Below are 25,455 nucleotides of genomic sequence, written 5' to 3'. Positions count from 1 at the left end.
CAGAATGCACACAGACACACACACACACTCTCATACCCACACACACACACACACAGAATGTGCAGGACTGGGCGCAGTCCATTTGTAGCGCTCGGCGATACATCTAAGTATCACTGTACACTGAGTGTGCATCTCATTTTTCCCCTTGAAAGGATGTATTGGAGCCATGCACGGTCTCATTTTCTGAGGGTGATGGTGTCACTATAGGACTATTGTAATCCAGTGGTTTCTGAGGGCTGTTAATGACACCATAGCTCTGTGGGCTACAGTACATTAGCCTACTGTTTTATCCGACACAGCCTGGCACAGTTTTGTCTTTGAGTAGCCTGGTTTGACTCTGGCCGAGAATGAACAGAAAAATTAAACTAAATTTCAATTACGTCGACTATCAAATGTAGGCCTATTCATTTTGTACACGTCTTTGACTGTGACCCCGGAGGATAATTTATGTGAGTGTGTAGACTACCTACTGTAATCGGTAATGACTTGATTTAGAAGTTGTAGCCTACTGCTACTGTTGCACTACCACTAGCAAAATAGACAGTTTCGTCATCTTTATTTTCTCAGCCGATTGGTTACCTTTTCTCCCATCAGGGGCTACTCGAAGTTCACGGAGGAGAAATAGGAGGGGCGAGCATGCAGAGCCTGGACTCGTCCCTGCAGCAGCTCGCGTTGTCTTGCAGAGTGACAAGAGGACACAGCAACATTAGCTTGGACAGTAAAACAGGTCTAGTTCTGGGGCCGATGGTTGTCTTGGTGCACAGTGCAAGGCACCTGCAGTAATACTGAGAAGGTGGGATTTTGATCAAAAGGTAACGTTAACCATTAATAAGGTTTTGCTAACGGCCTGGTCTCGCGCGTTCAGACAGTCGAGGGCTAGCCACAACACAGGGTTCGTTCGTCCTTAATTGCTGGTAACGTTAACTTGCTTGCTAACAGATGTTCAAGACCTCTAAGCAGTAAACCATTTATGTGCAGCTACAGAATAGTAGACGAGCTAGATATATCTGTTAGTCATGACATTTTTGAAGAGGATGGTCAAACCAAATTCAATAAAACAGTTTGAGAGCAACGCTAGATAAATTATCTTAGCTGACATTTCACGTTACCAATTCCTTGCTAAAAATGTGAGCTAACGTTAACTGGCTAACCTTTCGTATCCGTCAATTATATGGCTAGAGCAGAGTAAAGGGTCAGTTAGCAAATCAAGCTACTACGTCAAACACTACAGAAAATGTCACACTGTTTAGTAATTACACTGAGAAGCTTACTCAACAGTTTTTGTTTGACAGACTTGACAGTACACTAACGTTAGCTATCACTAGCTAAGCAAGTCAAGATGATTCCAGACAAAGCACCTGGAGAGGACGTCTTTCATGCGGGTGGCGATTTGAAGAAAGAAGCCCACGTACCGAGCTTTGAGAAATACAAGGAAATGTATATGAAATCGATAGAAAATCCTGACGGTAAGTAACGTTCACATTTAAACATTCACATGTTTCCTTCAAAGTCAGGCAGCTAAGTTAGCATTTCCTTGTTGGGGTGAACTCACTGTGGCCAGTGCCACGCTAGTAGTTAGCCTTCTTCTACTCTTCTCCTTTGACCAGAGCTGGAATCAGTCAATCTTCATTCATTTGCTCGCCCGCGTGTTATAATAGTTTTCATGCGGTGCTTATTCACTGAACACTACACATGTGGCGTATTTTTGTAATGGAGATGGTGTCCTTGTCATTCACATACTTTTGTTTCCCTGCGATAACCAGGATACACAAATACACTTCAGCAAGTCGCCCTTACCAAATCTGCTTTTCGCTTTGGGTAATTTGTATCAGTCAACATTGCTTAACTCTTAAACATGTAACTTTACTCGCTAATATTGAATGTTCGTCATTAGGACCTAGTACTGTTTGATAAATAGCGCTCTGTTTTTAAATAGCATGGTGGCGCGCGCCTGTCTATTTTTAAGACGGTCTGTCAAATGTATCTTTGTTGTTGTTAGGCGTTCATTATGAACGTGTGCAGCTCTCGTGTGTGCTGATCCACGTCCATAGGCCTGCACTTACTCTCTTCCACTGCAACTGTGCCTAAGGACCTAAAGTCCATTTGAAGCATTAAATCACTTGAAATACTGTTTTTTTTTAAAATTATTATTATTGTTGTTGAAAAAACTAAACTTCATGCCATTTGAGGTCACTATAGATGCCCTACTCATGCTCTCATGTTTAACTTTGATGTAGGCCTACTACAATAGAGCAATGCTGCTACTACTACTAACATTTTGCTTTTGTCTCAGTCTCAGGGGCATACTGCTTTGAGGGGATATTTTATAATGTCTGACTAAGATCGAAATGTTATGAATTAAAGTTTCTGGGAGCGTCTTTTTACCTTAAGGGGATCTTCCCCATGTTCATGTAGATGAGCATTTTATTTGACCAGTGACTTAAATGCTCTGTCCTTTTTTCTATAGAGTTCTGGGGAGACATTTCCAAAGACTTTTTCTGGAAGACAAAGCATACAGGGCAGTTCCTGGACTACAACTTCGATGTCACCAAGGGTGAGATTTTCATCAAGTGCATGGAAGGAGCCACTACCAACATCTGCTACAATCTGCTGGATCGTAACGTACATGAAAAGAAACTGGGGGACAAAATTGCCTTCTACTGGTGAGTGAATGCGTGTGTCTGTGTTTGATCACAGTAAATATCTGAGGCATCTTGGCCTTCACATTCTGAGGGGTATTTCACAAAGTCAGAATTAAGACATCCAAGATAAGCGATAAAGCGAGGTTTGACATAGCGTTGTCTGGTCATCCTAGCTCAACTCGTTTCACTAATGCCAATCCAGGATGAGTAGGAGTGACTATGTCAAGCCAGGTGTAAGTAATTCAGGATGTGTTCTCGTTTCTGCTCCAAAGTGTCCACGGTTGGAATAAAAGACACGGAAAATAGCGTCATTCACACAAAGTGAACAACCGCTTTTGATATAGACTAACAATGAAGTAAAGTTGTCCTTTTTGGAATGGGGAATCATGGCTATTTCTGTAAAACAACGGGAGTAGGCGTGGTAGACCAAGTGAATGCAAATTTATGTATGCACCCACGTGTGAGTGCTTTCTTGTCTCGGCACGCAACATCATTAAGAAAGCGCTTGCCTCTGCAAAGATGCACATAGTATGATATACCTTAATATTATAGTTGAAAATACCTCCGAGAACTTGCCCCTCCACTTCCAATAAACTACAGTAGGCTATTCATCAAACGTCTATCAATAAAAATAAGCAAACAAAGAGTACCTAGGCCTATGTTAATAATTATAAGGCACAATTAAAATAATAACTATATGGTAGTAGGCAGAAAATCTGTTTTGTTTTGCGAGCAAATACATATAGCAAATAGTTTATAAATGGAATAAAGCTCCTTAAAAATGAGCACGGAGGTCTGATGTGAATGACAGCTAGCTGAACCAATAAGACAACATAATTACCATTAGAATTAACTTAGCTTGGCCGTTAGCCTGGTCGGGACCAGGCTAGGTGCAGAGAATAAATCCCCATGGTAACTTATGTGCCATCTCTTTTGTGAAACCAAGTCTAGGCTAAATTCATGCAGGATAACCTAAAAATCCCAACTTAATCCCTTATCTAGGTTCAATTGGTCAATATCTTTTGGATAGCCTGAACCTGCTATGCTTACCCTATGTCAAATTAAACTGATTTGTTTGAATAAAAATGGGCTCTGCAAGATTCAAAATTAAGGTTCGTACTTCTCCTTGGGACAAGCACTTTTACATTTTGGAAAACACTTTTCCATTTACATCGGGATTTTGCAAACATTCAGTGTCAGAGTCAATAAAATGAGCCCTTCAACGAAATTGACAAGCAGCTGTAAGTAGACTAAGCATGCTAAATTCGACATCCAAATCTAATGTTAGCTTTGAGATACTGTATGATTTCATAACTTAACTTAGTTTAGTCTCTTTAATGTAGCCTACTATGTTGTGATAAGACCTTAGCAGAGTTCACTTCAATGCAGCAGTTTTGAACAAATTTGCGCAGCATGGTCACGATGCTAAGCGGATTTAATAGCAATTTAGCCAGACGTCTTCTATGCAATGCTTCTATGTGGCAACAACAATCCTTCAACAATCGTGTGTGTGTGTGTGTGTGTGTGTGTGTGTGTGTGTGTGTGTGTGTTCCTCCTCATAAAGCCTTTCAAGTTGGTGATCTGTCAAGTGTAAAATGTATGTCCATTTGGATCGGCCAGGTCCTGTCAGCCAGCTAATTCCCATTGTTGGGCCTGTTCATTCTCATCTCCCTCATCCAACGAGTACCATTTCCGCTGTGGATCTGCACTGTCTTGCCCCCAGTAAATGGTCTGAATTAGTCTTAACAGGAAAGTACTGCATACATTTATGGTTGTACTATGCCCTAAGTTGTATTATTATACTGTTAAATTATCAATTACTAGTTGCATGAATCGTTTGTTTCCTTGATGATGTGCCCAGTGTTTGACACTGAGTGTGTATGAGATTCTTTCAGCAAGTGATAAGGGTCATGCGTTTGCCGTATGTGGCTCTACTGTGCTTTATCTTGGGCTATGATTGAAATGTTGTCTAAAGGCCGTTCATAGTGAATCATCTGCCCATGTGACTTTGACTGCTGAGCTTTGAGAACTGTGTTCTCCAGCAAGGCTCTGTTGGGCTGCTCCTGCACCTGAAAACGCGTGATAACTGCTGGGCTTTCACACTCAGTTCTGCCTCAGCACAGACAGACAAAGGCTATGGATGTGTCTGCGCCCATGCAGAAGTAACACAGAAATATCCTTAAGCCTCAGAGGCTTACTTACTCTCTGGCCAGGCCCTGTGCCTGTGCACAGGGCACATTTCCCAAGCAAGTCAAGCTTTCACAGTGCATCAGAGAGAGATGGCCCATGCTTTGCAAGGCTACGCTACCTGTTTGTATCTCGTCTCGGAGGAATGTTGAGGAGCACAGAGATGTCTCGATGAGCAACTACTACAGTGCCATCGTATTCATTGTGTGACCGAATGCCATCCATGCCCTTCATAGAGAAAGTTTGTCTGACCTTGACTGCAGAGAGCAGTATGTCTGCATTCAGGGCAGCACGCAGGCTCTCTCCAGAAACGGCCCCTCAGGACCAGTGCTACTATGTAAACAAACAGTAGCTCTATATGGGCGGTGTTTTGAGCATGATAACATTTTTATTTTCCCCAGTCCTGTGTGTTTTGAAACTACATAGAGCTATTGCTTATTTCACCCACTGTGACTCTTGACTCAGCATTGTGACTCTTGACTCAAATTATGGTGATGGTGTGGGGGGGGTTGGATGGAAAAAAAGTTGAACTTGGTCCTAGTAAGCCTTGCTTTGTGTTGGCATTGAGCATGTGTCCCATGCACTTCTGCCTGAAATTAAATTACTGTTGCAGCTGAGGTCCAGGCTACCAAGGGAGGCTCTGTCTTTGTGGGGGGGAAATTACGACATCCCCTTTAACGGCCGCGAGGAGCTGAAATTACTCCATCAAGACATCCGCTCTCTGCAACAAGGTGCTCACTATCAAGCTCTGATGGAATGCTGCATGTTGATCTTGGCACAGGATGCAGAGAGCAACAGTATCTGCATTCATTGCTGCTCGTGCTGCCCTGCTGTGCTATATTTAGCATGCTAGCGTAGCGTTTGCCGTTTTTTTTTCCTTCCAGTTTGTGCACATCTGGGTCCTCATTGTCTTTGTGTTCAGGTCCAGGTGTTTGCAATGGGCTAATGTCAGGTTTCATGTGTTGGGATGTCGTCATAGTAATAGTAGGCTGTGCTGTTGATCCCCTCTGGAGTTCCTGGCCCATGTTCTGATTTAAGCTGGAGTAGATAGGGTGGCTAGAATTTACTACCAAAGTGGAATTTAGCTATGCATGTTCACCTGCTTGTTCTATTTGAATATTTTATGTCTTATGGAAATGGCCTACTTGCTCATACTTCTTTAAAAGACACCAGTTTAATGTTACAGTTCTTGAGTGATTGACCCTAACCTACTAAAGACATAAACGTATGTATTTTTCCACCCAGCAATATTATGGTATTCATACCTCCCCTGGTGTTCTGTGTTGCCTCTAGTGAATCCTGTATTTCTCCTGAACTCGGAGGCAGTGTCTGACACAGTGCCAAGAGCCACACATTCTTCTCGTAAAACGCAACTGGGAGCTTTCAGTTGAAAAGATTGCTACACCAATAATGTTGCAACATCAGGCCTTCAGAAAGGCTAAAGTAAATCATTGCTGTATTTCCACTTATCAGCACCTCTTTGCACAGTGGGCACAGAATGCACACAGTGTTAAAATGTGATGTGAAAAAAAAAATATTCCATACATCTGTAAGATCTGTAATAGTTTGGAGTGATGTTTATACCCTTATCTGTGTTTTGGCTGAGTATGTACTTTGATTGTCTACTGATGCAAGTGTGTCTTTTTTTCCACCAGGGAGGGGAATGAGCCAGGGGACGAGATGACTGTCACATATAGGGAACTGCTGCAGCAAGTCTGCAAGTTTGCCAATGTCCTGAAGTCACAAGGTACAACAGCTACAGGGGTTGGAGACTGTGTGTGTGTTTAATTATATGGTAGCCTAATTTCTTGGCTTTCAAACTTTTATAATAACTAATTACTAGTGCAACACATTACAATTAACTAGCACACAACTTACTAATCTCAGTTGTTATTGAGCAAAACTTTTATCAGAAATGATTGGCTCTGTGTTATTTGACTCTGTCAAGTCATCTCAGCAGGGTTATAAAGTATACTTGTTTGAAAGAAAGGGACTTCATGCATGTTTCTCTCCTCGACTCCCATGCCCCTCACCCAGGTGTAAAGAAGGGAGACCGCGTGTCCATCTACATGCCCATGGTGGTGGAGCTGGTGGTGGCCATGCTGGCGTGTGTTCGTATTGGAGCCGTGCACTCCATTGTGGTGAGTGGCCCTTATTCAGTGTGTGACCAGTAGTTATGAGTAGCCTGGTGTCACCAGACTCATTCATTTAGTTTCACTTTGTGAAGATAGGTCTGGGTGCTCTCCATTGGGAAATGTTTCCAACCCTAGCATTGTAATGACTGCGTGTTGACTTTGTGTAGACTTTGCGGTAATTTGTGACTGGTTAAGGTGGACAATTGTTTACAATGATCAAGGATTCCTAACTGCTCCCCATTTGCCAAACTTCAGCAAACTGATACTAATCCACATTGGCTGTCAGGAAACAATCTATTCACCTTTTGCTATTTGCTGTATACATGTATACCTTCTTTCCACTGCAATTTGTTTTATGTTGGCAGGCATTGCTATTACCATTTACCACTGCCACTTATGATTTCCTTTTTGAGTTTTTGGAAACATTGATCCATTGATCATGATGGGAGCCAGACTAATATCTCAGTGAAATTAAATGAGCCGAAAATACAGGTGGGCAGGGCCAAGTTGGGTCTAGAGGAAGCCCATAAGAAACACCAGCATATAGAACTGAGATATAAAAGACCATCATAATGGCTCAGGGTTGTTATTTTATGACCTGCTAAATTTGGTGTTTCTTGGATAATGACATTTTTTCCATATCAGTGTACTCGTACTAACTAATCTGTCTGCATGTTTCTGTGTGTGTGTGTGTGTGTGTGTGTGTGTGTGTGTGTGTGTGTGTGCGTGATTCAGTTTGCCGGCTTCTCCGCGGAGTCCCTGTGCGAGAGGATCTTGGACTCGCAGTGTTCGTTGCTTATCACTGCAGGTGAGTGAATGAAAATCTGCCTGCTCAGATGGTTCATATTTCCTGAGATTATACTTGGCCTTCTAATCTCAGTGTCAATTAGCTGATTCTCATTCCTTTGAAAAGGGAAAGGTCTGCAAACCACACTCCTCACCAGACTGGATTTGCAGTGTTGCTAATCGGCTTACGGTCAAACCCTATTTAGTTGAGGGGCTTTGGTTGTGACTGTAAGGGTGGTCATGGTTCAACATTTTCTTTGTACAGATAGGGCTGCCAATACAGTCAGGGACCTTAGATGATGGATGTTGGAACTTCATATGCTGAATGTTTGTGACAGAAGTTGTTGTACTTGTGTCACATTATTTCAGTACATTACTTTAATGTTGCTTGACGATATATAAAAATGAAAATGGGCATTCCTGTCCATGGCTATTTTGAGCACTCTGCACACATAAATAATGGCAGTGCATTCTGTTTATTTGATTTGTAGGCCCGAGTCTGTCTTTATTTGATTATGTTGTCTCTCCTTGTTCTCTGCCCGCCACTCCCTCCATCCCCAATCTCAGATGGCTTTTATAGAGGAGATAAGCTGATCAACTTGAAGGTGATCGCTGACGATGCACTGCAGAAGTGCAGGGACAAGTAAGAGCCACGCAGACACTCTACTTACAGCCTCCTTAATACACACACACACACACCGTACAACATCACACACACACACACACACACACACACACACACACACACACACACACACTATAACCTCTGTATCTCTTTTCTGCTGTAGTCATATGGGTGAAGGGTAGAACCCCCCCCCCATACACAGTTGGCAAGTTTGTGTGATTAGTCTACATGGCTTAGAAGCATGCCCATTCAGTGCAGATCAATTTCACTTCCCCATCTGTACACACTGTGATGATATGCAAGTAGCCAGTGGTTTGTGGTCATTGAGTATTTTCCTCTCACACTTTCCCTTTTCTCCCCCCTTCTCACTCTCACTCTCACAGGGGTCTTCCTGTTAAGAGGTGTATCATGCTGAAGCACCTGTCTAAAGAGGAGGCGGCTGCACCTGGCTCCCAGTCTCCTCCAGCCAAACGCCCCTGTCCTGACTTGCAGGTGAGGGCTAACACTCCACCCTCCCTCACCCTGGTCATTTAGACCCACTGTCAAAGATATTCAACAATGGCTTTCTCATTTCAATTAATTTGGTCTCTGCCCTCACTAACTTCTATAACATCTTTATTTCTTCATGTGTATGTACATGTTCTGTTATTTTCCAGACCCCTTTTCTCTGTTATGTTTGTTTCCAAATAAGCTTGCAAGCCTTCTGTTCTCATCTTGTATGGTTTTGTATCGGTGCAATAGAACCATAAATGATTGATAACATTTAAGCTGATGGGTTTGATGCCATAGACCCGTCATATGCTCACAGAAGCTTTCCATGACACCCATGGCCTTGCGTGAGGTGCAGCAGGAGCCACAGTAATCTGGTGTCACTGAAGACTTGTGTCAGTATTTGAAATGGAGCTATGTGTTGGATCCTGCATTTTAAAGTGTTACCATATACACCCCCACTTCTCCTATTTAGATTTTTTTACGTTGAAATAACCTTTCCATTAACCCCTTCTCTAGCAGGAGAAACAGAAAGAAAGAGTAAAGAGAGTCCGTCCCGTTCCCCAGGTATTTCACATAGACCACCCTGTGCTTTTCTGGTGTTTTCTATCTTTCTCACTCTGTATACACACACACACACACACACACACACACACACACACACATTCTATCTCTATCATTCTTGCACACTTCTTATCTCCACTCACCCACTCACTCAATCACTGCTCTCCCTCACACTCACAGGGTGTGTTCGAAATGGGTAAAGTTGCTGCCTTTTAAGATATCTAACTGGGGAGCAAGGCAGCAAGTGCGGTTCGAAACAGAAAAAACAAATTCTGCTGCCTTTTAAGATATCTTAGAATTCCCAAATAACGGTCATTTTTGAAGGCAGCATCGATGCACACTTCATGCTGCCTCCTACCCATAATCCCTTGCGGCAACGTCTGAAACAGCTGTGAAAGGTAAACAAACATGGCGGATGACATCGGTAATGACTGCTGAATCTGTTTAAAATGTCATTTGTGTGATCTTATTTTGCTTAGATTTGCAGATTACAAATTAGAAATAAACAATTTACTATCTGATTATGCCATTGTTGTAACCATTAATAGCGTCTGGTCTGATATATCTGCCGGCCGTAAAACTAATTTATACCGTTAGCCTGCTAGCTTACGTAAAGCTAATTTAGTTTAACGTCAGGCCTTTGCTAACGCCATACCGTAGTGTTAACCAAAGATTCTAGAGTGCTACAGCTCATTTTTAAAAAGATGCATTTAATCCAAAGTCATGTCTAGTGAGACAGCTCTCTATGTAGGGAGGGAGGCAGTAGGCAGCTGTCTCCCGTTTGGAACACACCCACAGTGTCTCTTTCTTTCTTTCTTTCTTTCTTTCTTTCTTTCTTTCTTTCTTTCTCTCTCTCTGACCCTTGTGTTGTTTTTCCATTGTTTCCTTCTCCTTCCTTTAACACCTGTCTTGTCCGCTTCTCAGCAGCCGTTGGGTGGGGAGGCTGTTTCCTGTCTCTTGTCTCTTGACAGGCTAACTGTCCTGTGTCCACTAACGGCCCGTTCCGCTCATATGAACACGTCACCGCTGGGAGGTCTCTGTAGGGCTACAAACCCCCTAAATGAATCGTATGATGATGTCCTGCAAGCAAAAACAATTGGTTTTAGTTGTTTGTAGTGGTAATACAGCTTAAACGATATTTAACAAAACATGTGTTATACAGCCTTATGCTATCTGCTATCTTTTTTTTTATGTATCTTTTCTGATCATATATTGACCCCCAACTGTGACCATTATTTTGTGGATCAGATTTAAACACATTGCAGCACTGGTTTTTGCTCCTGTCCAGTGCCTTGAACACTCTCTCTCTCTCTCTCTCTCTCTCTCTCTCTCTCTCTCTCTCTCTCAGAACACTCACTAGCAAATGAGGGCTCTTGGCTCTTAAGTCAGTGCTCTGTAGTACTGGCTCCGTTGTCTCATCGATTTGACCACTCGCTGTGCAGTCAAATGCTGAGTCACTTTTTTTTTTTTTCCTCCTGAGCTTCATTTAAATGAGACTGTCACTTAAATGAAATGTTGTGTACTCTCCTGCTGACCTGGTGTGCCTCTTGCACATCGCTTAGAGAATTGCATGAGAGTCTACGACTTTCAGTACTAATACATGTCTTCTTGATAAGTCATTAGTCGTTAGTAGTCAGTAGACACCTGTATCTCATCATCTTTTTCCCTCTCTTTGATCTGTTTATAGCTCTGCATCCACACATCATCTTTAATCTGTTTCTTTTTTTCCTGTCATTCGAGTATCAGATAGATCATGGGTAACCTGATCAGATTTTTCTCTCTGCTTAGATGAAGTAGTTGTCAGATAGTGCAGCTTTTGGATGTGGAGTGTGTCTTCACTGGAACTTGGTTACACACGTTGCGCTGGGCTCGACAGAATTACCAGATGTGTGTCGAGTACCAAGTGTGACACGTCCTTCAGAACAGATCAGACTTTTTTTTTTTTTCTCCCAAGTATTGTGATCATAGAAAATGTACAGTGGAGTCCCTGCACATTTTCTCAGTTTATAAGCACATGCATGCACTCTGTTTCACACACACGCACTAGCCCCAACTGGTAATGTTGTGTGTGGAGATGTTGGATGTTGACCGTGTGTGCTCTGCAGTGTCCTCATGCCCCTGGTTGTGTGCAGGTGACGTGGAACCCGGATGTGGACCTGTGCTGGCACACTCTGATGGATGGCGTGGCAGAAGAGTGTGAGCCGGTATGGTGTGACTCAGAGGACCCCCTCTTCATCCTCTACACCAGCGGCTCCACCGGCAAACCCAAGGTACCACTCACACACCGCTTCCCGCCATAAGAGTTTCTCTTCCTCTTAAACAAATTTAGCTCTCGGTGGCTCTTTTCTGCTCTTTTTTTATTTCTGTCCACTCACTCTATATTATCTTAACCATAAATGGGGACATAAGGAAGTTATCTGGCTGCTACCTGATCTCTACCCATCCCCCTTCTCTCCTCTGTATTGTATTTCCTGATCCAGTTTTCTATTGTTCCTATAAAAGGCCTTTCATAGTTCTGGCTCCTCCACATTTTTCCTCTATTTCCTTAAGTTGACATGCTTCCTCACTCCCTTGTTAACTTTCACTTCTTCTAAAGTGGACTGTCTCATTTCCTGAGATTAATATCTCCCTCTCCCTCTCCTCTCCCTCCCTCTCCCTCTCCCTCCCCCTCTCCCTCTCCCTCCCCCTGTCTCCCTGTCTCAGGGAGTACTGCACACAGTGAGTGGGTATATGCTGTACGCAGCCACCACCTTCAAGCTGGTGTTTGACTACCAGCCATCAGACGTGTACTGGTGCACGGCGGACATCGGCTGGATCACAGGCCACTCCTACATCACGTACGGCCCTCTGGCCAACGGGGCCACCAGTGTGTTGGTGAGCAGGCGCAGTACAACCCACACTCGTTAAACCTCCGCTTACTTTCACTGTGAACACGGCCTTAACACCCAAGAAAAACTCAGCTCCTTCCTTCATTGTGAACACGGCCTAAACACCAAATAAAAACTCAGCTCTTCTTTTCACTGAACAGGGCCAAAATAAACACCCATTTAAAAACCCAACTCTTCCTCTGACAGTTAAATATTACGGCTTTTACACACAGTTGCGTTCCGTCAACGCATGCCAGTGGGTGTTCCCGACGGTAGCTATCCAAATGACTTGAAGTATAACCGTAATTTGATTGGTTGGTGCCGTCCGTCGATTGGCTTGATTGGCCGGTGCCATCTGTCGGTGCAGCAACAGCTGAACTTCTGAACGTGAGCGACGGGAGAAACACGACGCAACGGACCCACAATTCAGTTTGGCAACGGATGACGTGAGCCCATGCAAAGTGAATGGGATTCGTCTCCAGCACTGCAACGCATGCAACTGTGTGTAGAGGCAGTTAGCAACTTTGTCTTTTTCATACATGCTGGTTTATGTATGATGGAGGTGTATGAGTTTGTAAGATTACAACAGGAACACATTAATACTGTGATGGGAGGTGGTAAATCCTGTGTAGTTTTAGAATTATGCTGTGTAGGAAATGGAGTGATTTACAACACTGCGTAGTAACTAGGTTGTGTTTTTGTCTTTGGGTTTGTCTGGTGATTTATTGGCCTGTGGTTTTTCCCCGTTTCCTGTTCCACCCAGTTTGAGGGCCTGCCCACCTACCCAGAGGTGAGCCGCATGTGGGAGATAGTCGATAAGTACCACGTGACCAAGTTCTACACGGCCCCTACAGCCATCCGCCTGCTCATGAAGTACGGCAGTGATCCCGTGCAGAAGTGAGTTTACTGTGTGTGTGTGTGTGTGTGTGTGTGTGTGTGTCATTGCTTTGTGTTTTCAAAGTCATATATGGGAGTGACCAACTAAGCCTGATTGAAGGGGAATCCGTTCTCCAGCTTGTGATGGGTGGGTGTGCTTACACAGGACAGGTGTTCTCTGTGTGTGTAGGGTTTTGAGTTGAGGGATCACTCAAAGGTGTCTACATCATCCGTACACACACCCTGAGCTCCTCTGACGTGTCCCTTGTCGGCTGCTCCTCAGGTGCAAGAGGGACTCTCTGAAGGTGCTGGGCACGGTAGGGGAGCCCATCAACCCGGAGGCCTGGCAGTGGTACTACACCGTGGTGGGCGAGAGGAGGTGCCCTGTGGTGGACACCTTCTGGCAGACGGAAACGGTGGGCACTCGGGTCTTCACTGGACTCCATCTCTCTCCCTCTCTCCGTTCCCTTCACTTTGCATGTTTTGTTTATGTATTATGTTTATCAAGTCTATCAATCTGTCTGGATGCCTGAAAATACTGTATATGCCTCTTTAGATATTTGTAATGAGGGCATCTCATTGTCTCTTGAAGCCTTGCAACTGAAACCTTCTCTTTTCCTATCAATTATCACATCGGTCACTCTTTATCTTGTATATGTAGGGTGGACATGTGTTGACACCACTTCCAGCCGCAACACCCATGAAGCCTGGATCAGCGGTGAGTCATAAGTTTCCTGGAGGATGATCTGATTTAAAGATGAGAATCGACCTCATTAACAAGAGCAAATAATATGTCGTAATTTGAAGACCTCTGTTCTAGGCATGTTCAAAAAAAGTATACTTATGTGACGTTTGTGGTCGTTTCCGTGCAGACCTTTCCGTTCTTTGGAGTTGTTCCAGCAATTCTGAATGAGTCCGGAGAGGAGCTGGAGGGACCAAGTGAGGGCTACCTGGTAAGTCCTCCCACTATGCAAGTTTCTGCTTGGATGTAGTTCCAACAAACTACAGTATTCCGTTTGCTTAAGTACGGTATACAGGAGCTTATTCTCATTCACACTGGTGTTTTTTTTTTTTTTAATTTGACCCCTTTTTTAAAAAAAATTGACTATACCTTTGCAATGATGTTACAGTAACACTCAACCTCATTTTATCAAATCTCTCTGACACCTACAATTGAAACTTTGCTCCTAGAGCCCTCATAGAGCATTAAGGTTTCTCCCCTCTCCCCACTCCTCCCAGGTGTTTAAGCAACCATGGCCAGGTGTGATGAGGACGGTGTACGGGAACCACCCGAGGTTTGAGACCACCTACTTCAAGAAATTCCCTGGGTACTATGTCACGGGAGATGGTGAGAAGCACTCTCTCTTGCTTTTGTGTGTGTGACTATTATTTAGTTTTCTACATAAACACTCTATTTCAAGTCTAGTTTTATATGTGTGTGTTGTATAGAGAGACTAAACAGGCAAACGCTGAATGTGGCCTAGCTGTTCACTGGCAGCCTCCTACAAGCTGAACTATTGAGTGCAGAGGCAGAATGCCCTGCTCTAGTCCCCATTAACCCCCACCCCCGTCCTCCAGGATTAGAGAACTCTGCTGAAAAGCAGCTTGTTTTCCTCAAGCTTGGCTCTGTTGTTTGTTGATCCGTTTAGGGCTGTGGCTAAGTGAAATTGAATTTTCTTTTCATGGGAGCCTTTGCAAGCCTTTCACCCACTCCTCCCGTTGAAATGTAAATGGCGGTTGTCATCAAGACGTGTCTGAGGTGTGGTCTGATTTTCCTCCAGGTTGCCGTAGGGATAAGGATGGATACTACTGGATCACAGGGAGGATAGATGACATGCTGAATGTGTCCGGTGAGCTGGAGCTATATGAACCAACATACATTTTTCAGTAGTTCATCTTCATTAACTGTAGATAGGTTTTCTAAATGTTTCCCTTCATTAAATTCTCTCTCTCTCTCTCTCTCTCTCTCTCTCTCTCTCTCTCTCTCTCTCTCTCTCTCTCTCTCTCTCTCTCTCTCTCTCTCTCTCTCTCTGGAGCCCTTCCCCAGGTCAGCTGGTGGAGCACGGAGCGGTGGCCGAAGCAGCGGTGGTGGGACGGCCCCACCCGGTCAAGGGCGAGAGCCTCTACTGCTTCGTCACGCTCAACGAAGGAATCGGCTACAGCCGCACGCTAGAGGCTGAGCTCAAACAGCAGGGTGTGTGTGTGAGATGTATATGTTATATGTAAGGGTGTGTGTGAGACTGCATACGATGTATACATGATATGTGTATTTGTGTGTGTTATTGCTGTATCCTAGTGTGTGTGTGCTATCCTGCTTAGGGGGTGCATATCTACGCTGGCCTATATTTAGCTGTGAGTATGATGTACTTCAGACAGCTTGGGACTTTCAGTTGCCTCAATTGCATCTCTCAGGGATGGTTCTAGTGAACCCTGGGACTGCGTACTGTAGATGTGCCATTACATTAGACCTTTAAACAGGGCCCCCTCTTGGCTTTAATGACCTCCACAAATAAGATGTCTCCTGAGCATTATGTCTTTATCCCACATAATGTCTTTATCCCAGCAGAAGTGCTGAGGAGTTATGTTCTGTCGTCCCTCGCGTGGGACTGGTCTCTGGAGTTGGGCAGGGTTCACATCAGCCAGCGGCCAACGCAATGCTCAGACCATAATATGTTTTATCTCGTTCCTAAGCAACACAAACGGTTTGTCAATTGAATACGCTCGCGTTGTGCTTTGAAAGTTGAACCAAGTTCTACGCTCAGCTTGTTCAACGCTAGTGTTACGCCAGCGTTGCCACCGTTCCTCTGCTGAACCATAGAGAACAATAAGAAACCTGCCGCTTGCCGCTGGCTAATGTGATCCCCGCCTAAATGTGCGGTCCTCTCTTCTGCAGTGAGGGAGAAGATTGGTGCCATTGCCACACCTGACTACATCCAGAGTGCCCCAGGCCTTCCGAAAACCAGATCAGGTGATTGGACACTTTGAAGTTCATATTACCATAATTCTTCTAATTTGTGCACTTATCTATGGTATTAGTAGTATATTCGTATAAAATTAACTTAATTTGGCCTTTGTCTTATTCTTGATGAAGGTATGTTTTGCTGCATTTCTTTGAACAGTTTTCCCTTGTTCCATCTTGCACTCTCTCCCCTTGCCCTCCTCCTTCCGCAGGGAAGATCATGAGGCGCGTGCTGCGTAAGATCGCCTGTAACGAGCGTGACCTGGGCGACGTGTCCACGCTAGCCGACACCTCCGTCATCGAGCAGCTCTTCCAGAACCGCTGCTGCACTGCCGTCTGACCAGCAGGGGGAGCCTGCCTGCAGCGACTCTCCCCACGTCCAATAGGGGCGGCCAGTGGGGGAGAGCAGAGTCTGTGGGAGTGGGGAAGGGGAGGGTAGAGAATAGATAAATGGGTGAGGAAATGGGCATTAAGAACTTTGGAGATGTAAAAAAATCGTGTTATGGAGACTGCCAGAACCATCTGAGATCCTCTCCGATGAAGAGAAAAATATTAACTAAGAAATGAGAGAAGTATCTGCCCTACATTGAGGGTAGAGTAGATTTGTATAGTAGGAATATTTTGTTTTAACCATGATTTGTTTATTGGTTTTTTTACATGTCCTTTTTTTGTAGATGTGTTTTTGTTTTTGTCTTTTACCTTTGTCATTCAAGCCATTCTCACCATTGTTAGACACGCTTTGCATTGCCATGAACTGGGTCGCTGCTTTTACTGCTTGTGTGTCATGCTTTGTGGAGGATGATGATGCTGATTGTATTGAAATAGAAAGAAAGTACCAAGCAATGTCAGGTTTTCATTTATCCTTAATCTGTTCAATTTTGTTTCATGGTCATAGTCATGCATGAAGTTTTACTCATGACTGAAGCACTTGTGTGAATGTGCCAATAACAACCTGGGAAATGGGAAATTTTGTCCTTACCATGCAACACCCTTAGATTGTAAGGGTGCGAGTACTTTTTTTATTTTATTAATGCTCTTTTTTTTTTTAACCCAAGGCAATAACATGTTTTCTCTAGAGAGGTCTGAAGCTTTGAACATTTGTCTGTAGACTGTCACAGTGGAAAATGTCAAAACCTTAGTGTACACTTCAGCTTGGGTTCTCTGTCCACTATAGAAGGCCACACACACACACACACACCACTACTCACAGACAGACACCACTACTCACAGACAGACACACACACACACACATACCACTGCTCACACACACACACACACACAGACATACCACTGCTCACACACACTACTCTGTCCTCAGGTGCTCTGCATGAATTGTGTTAATGTTCTGTGATCGGCTGTCCACCTGCCCCTTGAGACGTGGGTCTCTACATAAGTGCTCCTCTCCTCCTCAGGAGATCCCTGACGTGTCTACGCTGCCAAATTGAGCCGCCACGTCAGCGACTTGGTTCCTCTTTAGAACCTTCTATTCCTTGTGCTTTGTGAAATGAGTTCTTGGTGTGACATCTTTTTGTGCTAGAGATAAGTCTAGCCCACAGCAGCGTCTTACACAGTGAGTTAAGAGTCCGGCATTTGAACCCAGAGTGCTGGGGAAACGTGTCTGTTCACTTTACTACTTCTCCTTCACTGTGTCTATGGGGTCTGTATTTGAGGTTGCTGTTGTAGATGAATGAACATATTTGATTTATTCCAAGCCTGTAGTGCAATTCATGGACCTCAGCTTCAAATAGGCTGTTGTTGACTACTGACATTCAGCTGTCGAAGCATTTTCATTTCCCTCTTTGTAAACACTGTAAATTAGATTTCCAAAGACAGGATGGACCCCTCAGATGTTGTCATGCCTTTGAGTTAACAGAACGCTCTCTCTTTTCCTTTTTTGTTGATTTTGTCGTTCGAATCATCTCGGTGCATCCAAACAATGTGCGTCATAAACAATGTTTAATGATCGAAGGTGTGAAGGAATAAAACAAACAACTGAAAGGAATTCCGCCTCGTTGTCTGCTCTTGTCTCGTGTGAAGGTGTTTTGGAATTCTCCAAAATCTGACTGTCTTCCTGTTGTTGTTCAGTTCAGATATTTGGCTGAGACACAGTCGTTTCTATTGTCCTCTGTAGCCTAGTTGGGTAATGCTGTGTTGCTTAATGTTTGTGCTGCGCCAGGGGAATCGTTGTGGGGGAAGATGGACGCTCATTAGCCTTTGCTTGGCCATTGTGACTAGGCTGGTGATGACTGGCAGGGGCGTGCACCATTAAGGGCGGCCATGTTGTTTGGTTTGTCTCTGTGTCCACATAATTAATCGCCTTTCTCCCTATCCACCTAAATTAATGGACAGGCTAACCTGCTGACAACAGCTTACTGAGGTTGGAGTGGAGGAATTTGGTGGACACTCCCCTGACCCACTCTACTCTTCCTGCTTTTCTCTTTTTTATCTCCACCTCTCTTTTTTCCCTCTGTCTCCTCTATTATTTCTCATCTCAGTTTGAAGTAGGAATGCCCAAACAAGTGTAGCCTACTTGGTGACCATTATGAGTAACAATTAATTGCGCTAGCTGGCTGACTGTCACTGGGATGGTGGCTAATGAGATGTTTGAGTTCTCTAATTACTGGCCTTGAACAAGCCGCCCTGTAGCCTTTACTGGACCCGAGTACGTGCAACTGGTGAATTGACCAGTTCACCTCCATGCCCCATTAGCACATGGACTCCGCACACAGCACCCCATTTACAGTTGTGTGCAGAATAATAGTGTGTTTTAAAAAATTGAATAAAGCTCAAAATCCTTAGAATAGCTGTTAATTCCATAATATCAATGCATTTGGAACACTGCCCATTCAATTTCAAATCAAAACATGACCAAAATTGATCAAGTTTGTGTTTTACCTTTACAGAAAGTGAAGAAAAAGGAATGTTAGGCTGTTCAAAAAAATAGCAGTGTTTGCATTTTATCTTTAAAAACTCAAACATTTACTGTATAAACTGAAAAATGTCTCTAGATTTTACTTTACTTTGAATCACTGCACCCTAGTTGCATTACCATTATTTCTGAGAATTGCGTCACATCTGTGTTGCTGAGTTGACCAACTGACACCTGTGAACAGGTATTCCAGCCTAGGACGATTGAACTACATTCCACAATTCCTCTGCATTTCTGGGTTTTGCCTCAGAAACAACATTTTTGATGTCACCCCACAAGTTTTCTATAGGATTGAGGTCTGGGGATTGAGCTGGCCACTCCATAACGTCAATCTTGTTAGTCTGGAACCAAGACTTTGCTCGCTTACTGGTGTGTTCTGGGTCATTGTCTTGTTGAAACACACATTTCAAAGGCATTTCCTCTATAGCATAAGACAACATGACCTCTTCAAATATGTTGATGTTTTGAAACTGATCCATGATCTCTGGTGTGAGATAAATAGGTCCAACACCACAGTATGAGAAACATCCCCATAACATGAATTGTGCGCCACCATGCTTTACTGTCTTCAGTGTACTGTGGCTTGAATTCAGTGCTTGGGGGCCGCAGACAGTTTGTCCAACAACCCACATGCACTAAATATTTGATGTTTTTTTTGAACAGCCTAACATTCCTTTTTCTTCACTTTCTGTAAAAGCTTGATCAATTTTGGTCATGTTTTGATTTGAAATTGAATGTGCAGTGTTCCCAATGCATTGATATTATGGAATTAACAGCTATTCTAAGGATTTTGAGCTTTATTCAATTTTTTAAAATACACTATTATTCTGCACACAACTGTATGTCAGGGAGCGATGAGATGCACGCATCAATCCATTTTCAAAGGAAACCAGTACCAACCATGGTTAATCCACCGAAAACTAGGAGAACACAACTTCGACTTTGATTTGCAGGATATAATTACAGTTGCAACATACTGACAGTAATGTATGTTACACCATCTATTTTATGCTAACATGGTTTTATATCCATGATACAGCAATGAACCTACACAACAGCTGTGTCTTGCCATTTTTGACAAAGAGTGACCACAAGAGGGCAGTAGAATCAAGACAATAATATTATATCATGCACAATGACGATGTGCTTCATTTGCTGGCCCTGTGGGTGGATCAGAGAGAATCAGTTCATTACAGTGTGGGCTCCCTTCCTCTCTGGTTATTAACCCACCACGAGAGCACATTTCTGGGGTGGATGTCTCAAATGATGAATCTGAGCACATACATACACAGTAACACACACATGCACACCGGCCATCTGCTGCTCTTTGGGTTACCTCTGATTGAATAATTCATGCCATGCTGCTTGTTTTGGTTTCTAGGGGTATGGAGGAGGGGGAGGGCTGTCCAGCAACAGCCTGCAGCCTGTTTGTGTCTGTCTGTATATATGTGTGTGTGTGTGTGTGTGTGTGTATGTGTATGTGTATGTGTATGTTTATGTGTGTGTGTGTGTGTGTATGTGTGTGTGTATGTGTCCCATTGTGTTTCTGTTTGTGTTTATATATTTTCCATATCCTCTCTGTAGCCTCCCGCTCTTTGCCAAATTGCTGGATTGTGCATGAGCAACTAGGCTGTGATCATTAATCACCAAGACAGCTTTTGGAGGAGGCCTCGCTTCCTCCCTGTTGTAGAGGGCGAGAGACAGAGAGGAGAGGAGAACTACGGGGGGAAGAATGTTTTGAGTGGCAGGTATTCGTCCATGCCTGCCAGGTGTGTGTGTCTGCAGTGTTAAGTGAATATGTAAACACACACTCATATACACACAGAGATATGTTAGGTGTTTCTCTAATCCTTTCTAGTATAACACAGTTTGTGCTGCTTACTGTTGAGATGAGAGGGAAAGCAGAAGGAAAAGGGTCTCTCATGCATTAACACTGACTCAGCGTTTGCTTCCAAGTTCCCACTGCCCTGTGAGGTGGTGTGTGAGGGAACACCAGGGACCCTCCCTCTCCAGTCCTGCACCATGAGTGACACATCCGTTTCAAGCCGCCGGTGACACATCCACTCCCAGCCGCTCCTGACGCAGCTGTCACGCTCACAGCGTCGCTTCAGAGATCCCAGGCAGGGTTGCTACCTGCTCTCTTCCCAGACTCCCGTCCCATCCCGTCTCTAATTATCGTGTCCTATTTTTCACCAGGACTCCCGATCCTTCACCCCCCCCACCCATCCTTTCCCTCCCCTCCTTTTCCACCCTCCTCCTCCTCCCTCAGATACTGATGATCTTCCACACAGGGCTTTTTTCATGTGTTTGTATGGCTCTGTTGGGAATCCATGGGGCTCCAGAGTACACACCGCAGGCTGAAGAAAGAATATCATCATCATGGTTCCATCAACAAAAGGGCACGCACACCCTACACTGGAAAGCTCCAGGTGCTGGACATATGGAAAAAGTCAATAAAAAAAGAATAGAGTGCACTCACCAGGTATTGCTCCCAAACACATTTGATGTTTTACTGCCCAGAACGCGACGTTTCATGGCCCAGGCGCTTTCTCGGATATTTCTATTTCTAGAAGGCTACATCCAATCTGATTTGACTTTTCTGGCATCAGATCCATGGCATCCGTGCATATGGCAAACCACATCCCTGAAAAGAGCCTTTCCCCTCGGGCTTCTTCTGTGGCTTAGCATATGAATGGCAGACTGGCCCTCCACAGTATATTAATTCTCAGTGGGTTGAAGCGCCTTTTCCACTGCATTCACTTGAGGGCTGTATGACGACATGCCTTCCGTCTTTTGTATTGCACACGCACAGTGCTGTTCAGAGGTATAAATGTTGATATGGCTGACACTCAAACAAAGAGGTGTCACTCAGATGCACACACACATAGACACGACGCAACAGTACAGAAACAGACTCGGGTGGATTCTTAAATAACAGGATGGTTACCCGAGGCCTAACCCAGGAGGAGTTGAATGGCCTGTCTGACTCTCAGGGGAGTGGGAGCCATCACTCACCTGTCACTCATGTACAGGGTGTACCGACACCTCTCGGAGTTAGATACAGGGCCAGTGTCAGGGCTCGCCTGCCTCTCTCTCCCCCATAGCAGTCTGAGGAGGCCTGGCAGGAGAATTAGGCAGCAGGGCACGACTGGCAGACAGCAGGGCAAAGGCTTGGGGTCCCCTGGGTGTGTGTGTGTGTGTGTGTGTGTGTGTGTGTGTGCGTGCGTTTGGGGGGAGTTGAGGAGGGGTACATGTTGGCCCAGCTGTCGTGGGCGTTTGACCCCATGAAGCATATGCGCGACGAAGAGGCCACTGTTGTTTGTGCTCAGCGTCAGCCGCCACACTCCCCGGCTCGCAGACGCACAGAGACAGGTGGGTATGTGGAGAGAGAGAGAGAAAGAGAGAGAGAGAGAGAGAAAGAGAGAGAGAGAGAAGGAAGAATAGAGCCAACGGCTGGGAGAGGGGGAAAAAAGGACAGGCTAATTAGGATCAGGAGGAGGTTAGGAGGTGTGAAAGGATTGAAGCTGAAGCAGATGATGAGAGAAGGAGGGAGGTGGAGAGAAGGAAAGAATAGAAAAGGAAAAGAGAGGGAAATAACGAAAGAGTAAAACCGACATCTGTAACTCATTTGATTATGATTAAAAAATGGAATGAGAAATGAAAGGAAAGGATGGAGGGAAGGAAGGAGAGATGGAAGAAAGAAAACAGAAGATTGCCCAACTGTCCTCTTCCATTTTGGTCTTGCAAATCCACCTAAAAATCCTTTATAGGCGTCCACTTCTGAGACCTTCTGTTGATGCCACTGTCAATTCTCCAACCTGGAAAAACCCCATAATACCTCTGTGCCTGGATCGAAACCGAGAGAGAAAGCATGAGCAATGGGGAAAGAGAAAAAAGCAGCAGCCACCCACCCCTCCTCCCCTTCCCTCTCATCCTTCCATCGCACTCCTCTCTTCTGCATGCGCAATGGTCCAGGGGGATTTGAATCTGACCGTTAGGCAGAGAGAGGGGGGTAGCGAAGAGAAAAAGAGGGAGGGAGGGAAATATGAGCAGGGAGGGAGGGAGGGGAGTCTGTTTCAGCTCCACAGCAGCTGGTGATCTCTGCAAGATATCAGTGATCCGATCGAATGGCCAGATTGCCCAATGTGTCAGTCGTTTCTTCACATTGATGTTTTCATGTGAGCAATGCTTACATGGGCAGAGAGCGAATTAATCAAAGCAGCCACCAACACTGACTTTTCAACAGTACAATGTTTCTAGGTTCAATTACATAACAGATTCTTCTGTCACTGTGTTGACAGTAATACATTCTTTAAATCTTTACTTTATTCAAATAGACATTTGTGATCTATCAATATAATTTGTGCAATATTTTTTTTTTAAATGCATCATAAGGTCAATGACATCTTTATTTAGGATCTTCTCTTCTCTTCTCTTCTCTTCTCTTCTCTTCTCTTCTCTTCTCTTCACCTCTCTCCTCTCCTCTTCTTTCCTCTTCTCTTTTACACAGAATCCTCCTTGAACTGCTCAAGAATCCTAATTATGGCAAATGACCCAAACCCCAAATTGTGTAATGAGATTGCACATACTTTGTGCTGTGGCTCTACACTAATGGCACCGTTATGGGCACATTTCTGAGAGAACTGCGTGCCTATCTGCATGTTTAAAGCAGAGGCAGAAACAGAGGTGACCTCTACTGGACGACGCTGTGGACTAGGAGGTGGAGGAGGGGGGAATGAGGGGAGGTTGGAAATGTTGGGTCTGACTGAGCAGCATTAGGACTAATGCTCATAAACCAGATTGAGCCTCTGACTTGCATAACACTGCACCATGAAAAAGGCTCCTCTTTTCCCATTCACTGTCACTTTAACCTGGGAGATGTGTGTCAGCAGCGTACCCATTTCATCCACAGTGGACTCCCCATAAGTCTAATTTTTTCCTCTTTTCTAAACTCTGTCTTTGTCTTTCTTTGTGTCATTCTTTTATATCTGCTACTTGACCTGTTAGTCTAAAGGGATCTGGTCAGCTATGAAGATATTGCTTGAAATCGCTGTTGTTGTTAGTTGGCAGGGTTTGGCATTGCTTTGTGTTTTGAAGGTCACAGAAAGGAGTGACCAATTAAGTCTGATTTCAAAGGGGAATCTGTTCTCTGGCTTGTGCTGAGTGTGTGTGTGGTGGACACGTGCTGTGGAAGTGTGTGTGTTTGCGCTTGTGTGTGTGTATGTGTTTGTGTGTGTGTGTGTGTGTGTTTCTGTGTGTATGTGTTTGTGTGTGTATGTATGTGTTTCTGTTTCTGTGTTTGTCTGTGTGTGTGTGTGTGTGTGTGTGTGTGTGTGTGTGTGTGTGCGCAGAGACCTAGTTTAGCACACTGTATGTGTTCCCGGAGCTGAGCGCAATCCTCCATTACTCAAACGCGACACAAAGACTCCTCTGTCTGCCCATCCCTACACTCTATAGCGGAGGGCTTTCTTTCTTTCTCTCCCTTCCTTTCTCTCTCCTCCCTTCATTTCTCTCCCTCTCTCTCTTCCAGGCCTCTCTTTTCCACCGAACTTCTTTACCATTCCATCCCCTCAGCCTGTCCTATTTAGTCTTCCAACTCTCTTTCCTGCCCTTTCATTCCATTGTTCCCTCTCTCTTCTCTCCTCCCTCACCCTCTCTCTCTCTCTCTTCCCCACACCTACTACCAATCTCTCTACCCATCTCTCATATCTCTCTAGTTCTTATTTATTTCCACCCCTCCACTTCTCTCCTCTCCTGCTCCTTCTCTCTCACCCCTCTCCCTCTCTAACCTACTTCTGTAATGATGAGTGCATACCACAGGTTTACACAACCGTCTGCCTCAGTTTGTATGTGTGTATCGGTGTGTGAATGTGTGTGTGTGTGTGTGTATGTATCTGTGAGTATGTCTCTCTCTCTCTCTCTTTGTGTGTGTGTGTGTGTGTTTGTTTGTGTGAGAGGCCACTTTGTTAGTGGGTGGGCAGCAGTGGTTGCAGACCCTTTAATTGACAACAAGACTGACCACCACATGCCAATCTGTGTGTCCAAGCCCCAGAGGTGCCCTAGGAAAAGACTCACACCACGCACAGATTTGAACCGACGCAAGCAGAAACAAAATGCTAGATTTTGAACATTTTGCCTGTCAGTGAGTTCTTTCCCGGGAGAGGACTGTCTTTGTACATGAGGCCATCAAGAGAATACATTTGCTTATCAGCATACTGTGTGTGTGTATGTGTGTGCGTGTGTGTGAGTGTGATTTACAGTGCGAACAGCATGCAAAGCCTCTGGGATGGTGCACAAGTGTATAAACTAACTCAGGGTCGTTTGTAGTTCACTAGTACAAGACTCCGTCAGACAGGCTTAACATAAGACACGCAAGGTTATGAATTAATACACAGC

The 25,455-nt window shown here is 44.4% G+C and overlaps 1 protein-coding gene across 1 annotated transcript; it reads left to right on the top strand.

Moving 5' to 3' along the window:
* The first annotated feature begins 625 nt into the window (after positions 1-625).
* On the top strand, positions 626-18,132 carry acss2 (acyl-CoA synthetase short chain family member 2). Its single transcript, XM_048241341.1, has 20 exons — positions 626-812; positions 1,293-1,466; positions 2,468-2,663; positions 6,485-6,576; positions 6,867-6,970; positions 7,700-7,772; positions 8,318-8,393; positions 8,759-8,867; positions 9,384-9,431; positions 11,561-11,698; positions 12,132-12,302; positions 13,059-13,192; positions 13,455-13,587; positions 13,833-13,889; positions 14,044-14,124; positions 14,411-14,519; positions 14,953-15,031; positions 15,208-15,365; positions 16,065-16,139; positions 16,343-18,132. The coding sequence occupies exons 2-20, from the start codon at positions 1,340-1,342 to the stop codon at positions 16,468-16,470; spliced, it is 2,088 nt and encodes a 695-aa protein (XP_048097298.1). The 5' UTR covers positions 626-812; positions 1,293-1,339; the 3' UTR covers positions 16,471-18,132.
* The last annotated feature ends 7,323 nt before the right edge of the window (positions 18,133-25,455 follow it).

Source organism: Alosa alosa, chromosome 4 (genome assembly GCF_017589495.1).
Source record: "Alosa alosa isolate M-15738 ecotype Scorff River chromosome 4, AALO_Geno_1.1, whole genome shotgun sequence".
Lineage (NCBI taxonomy): Eukaryota > Metazoa > Chordata > Actinopteri > Clupeiformes > Clupeidae > Alosa > Alosa alosa.
Note: the sequence above shows the minus strand (reverse complement) of the source record. Positions and strands in the feature narration are given on the sequence as shown.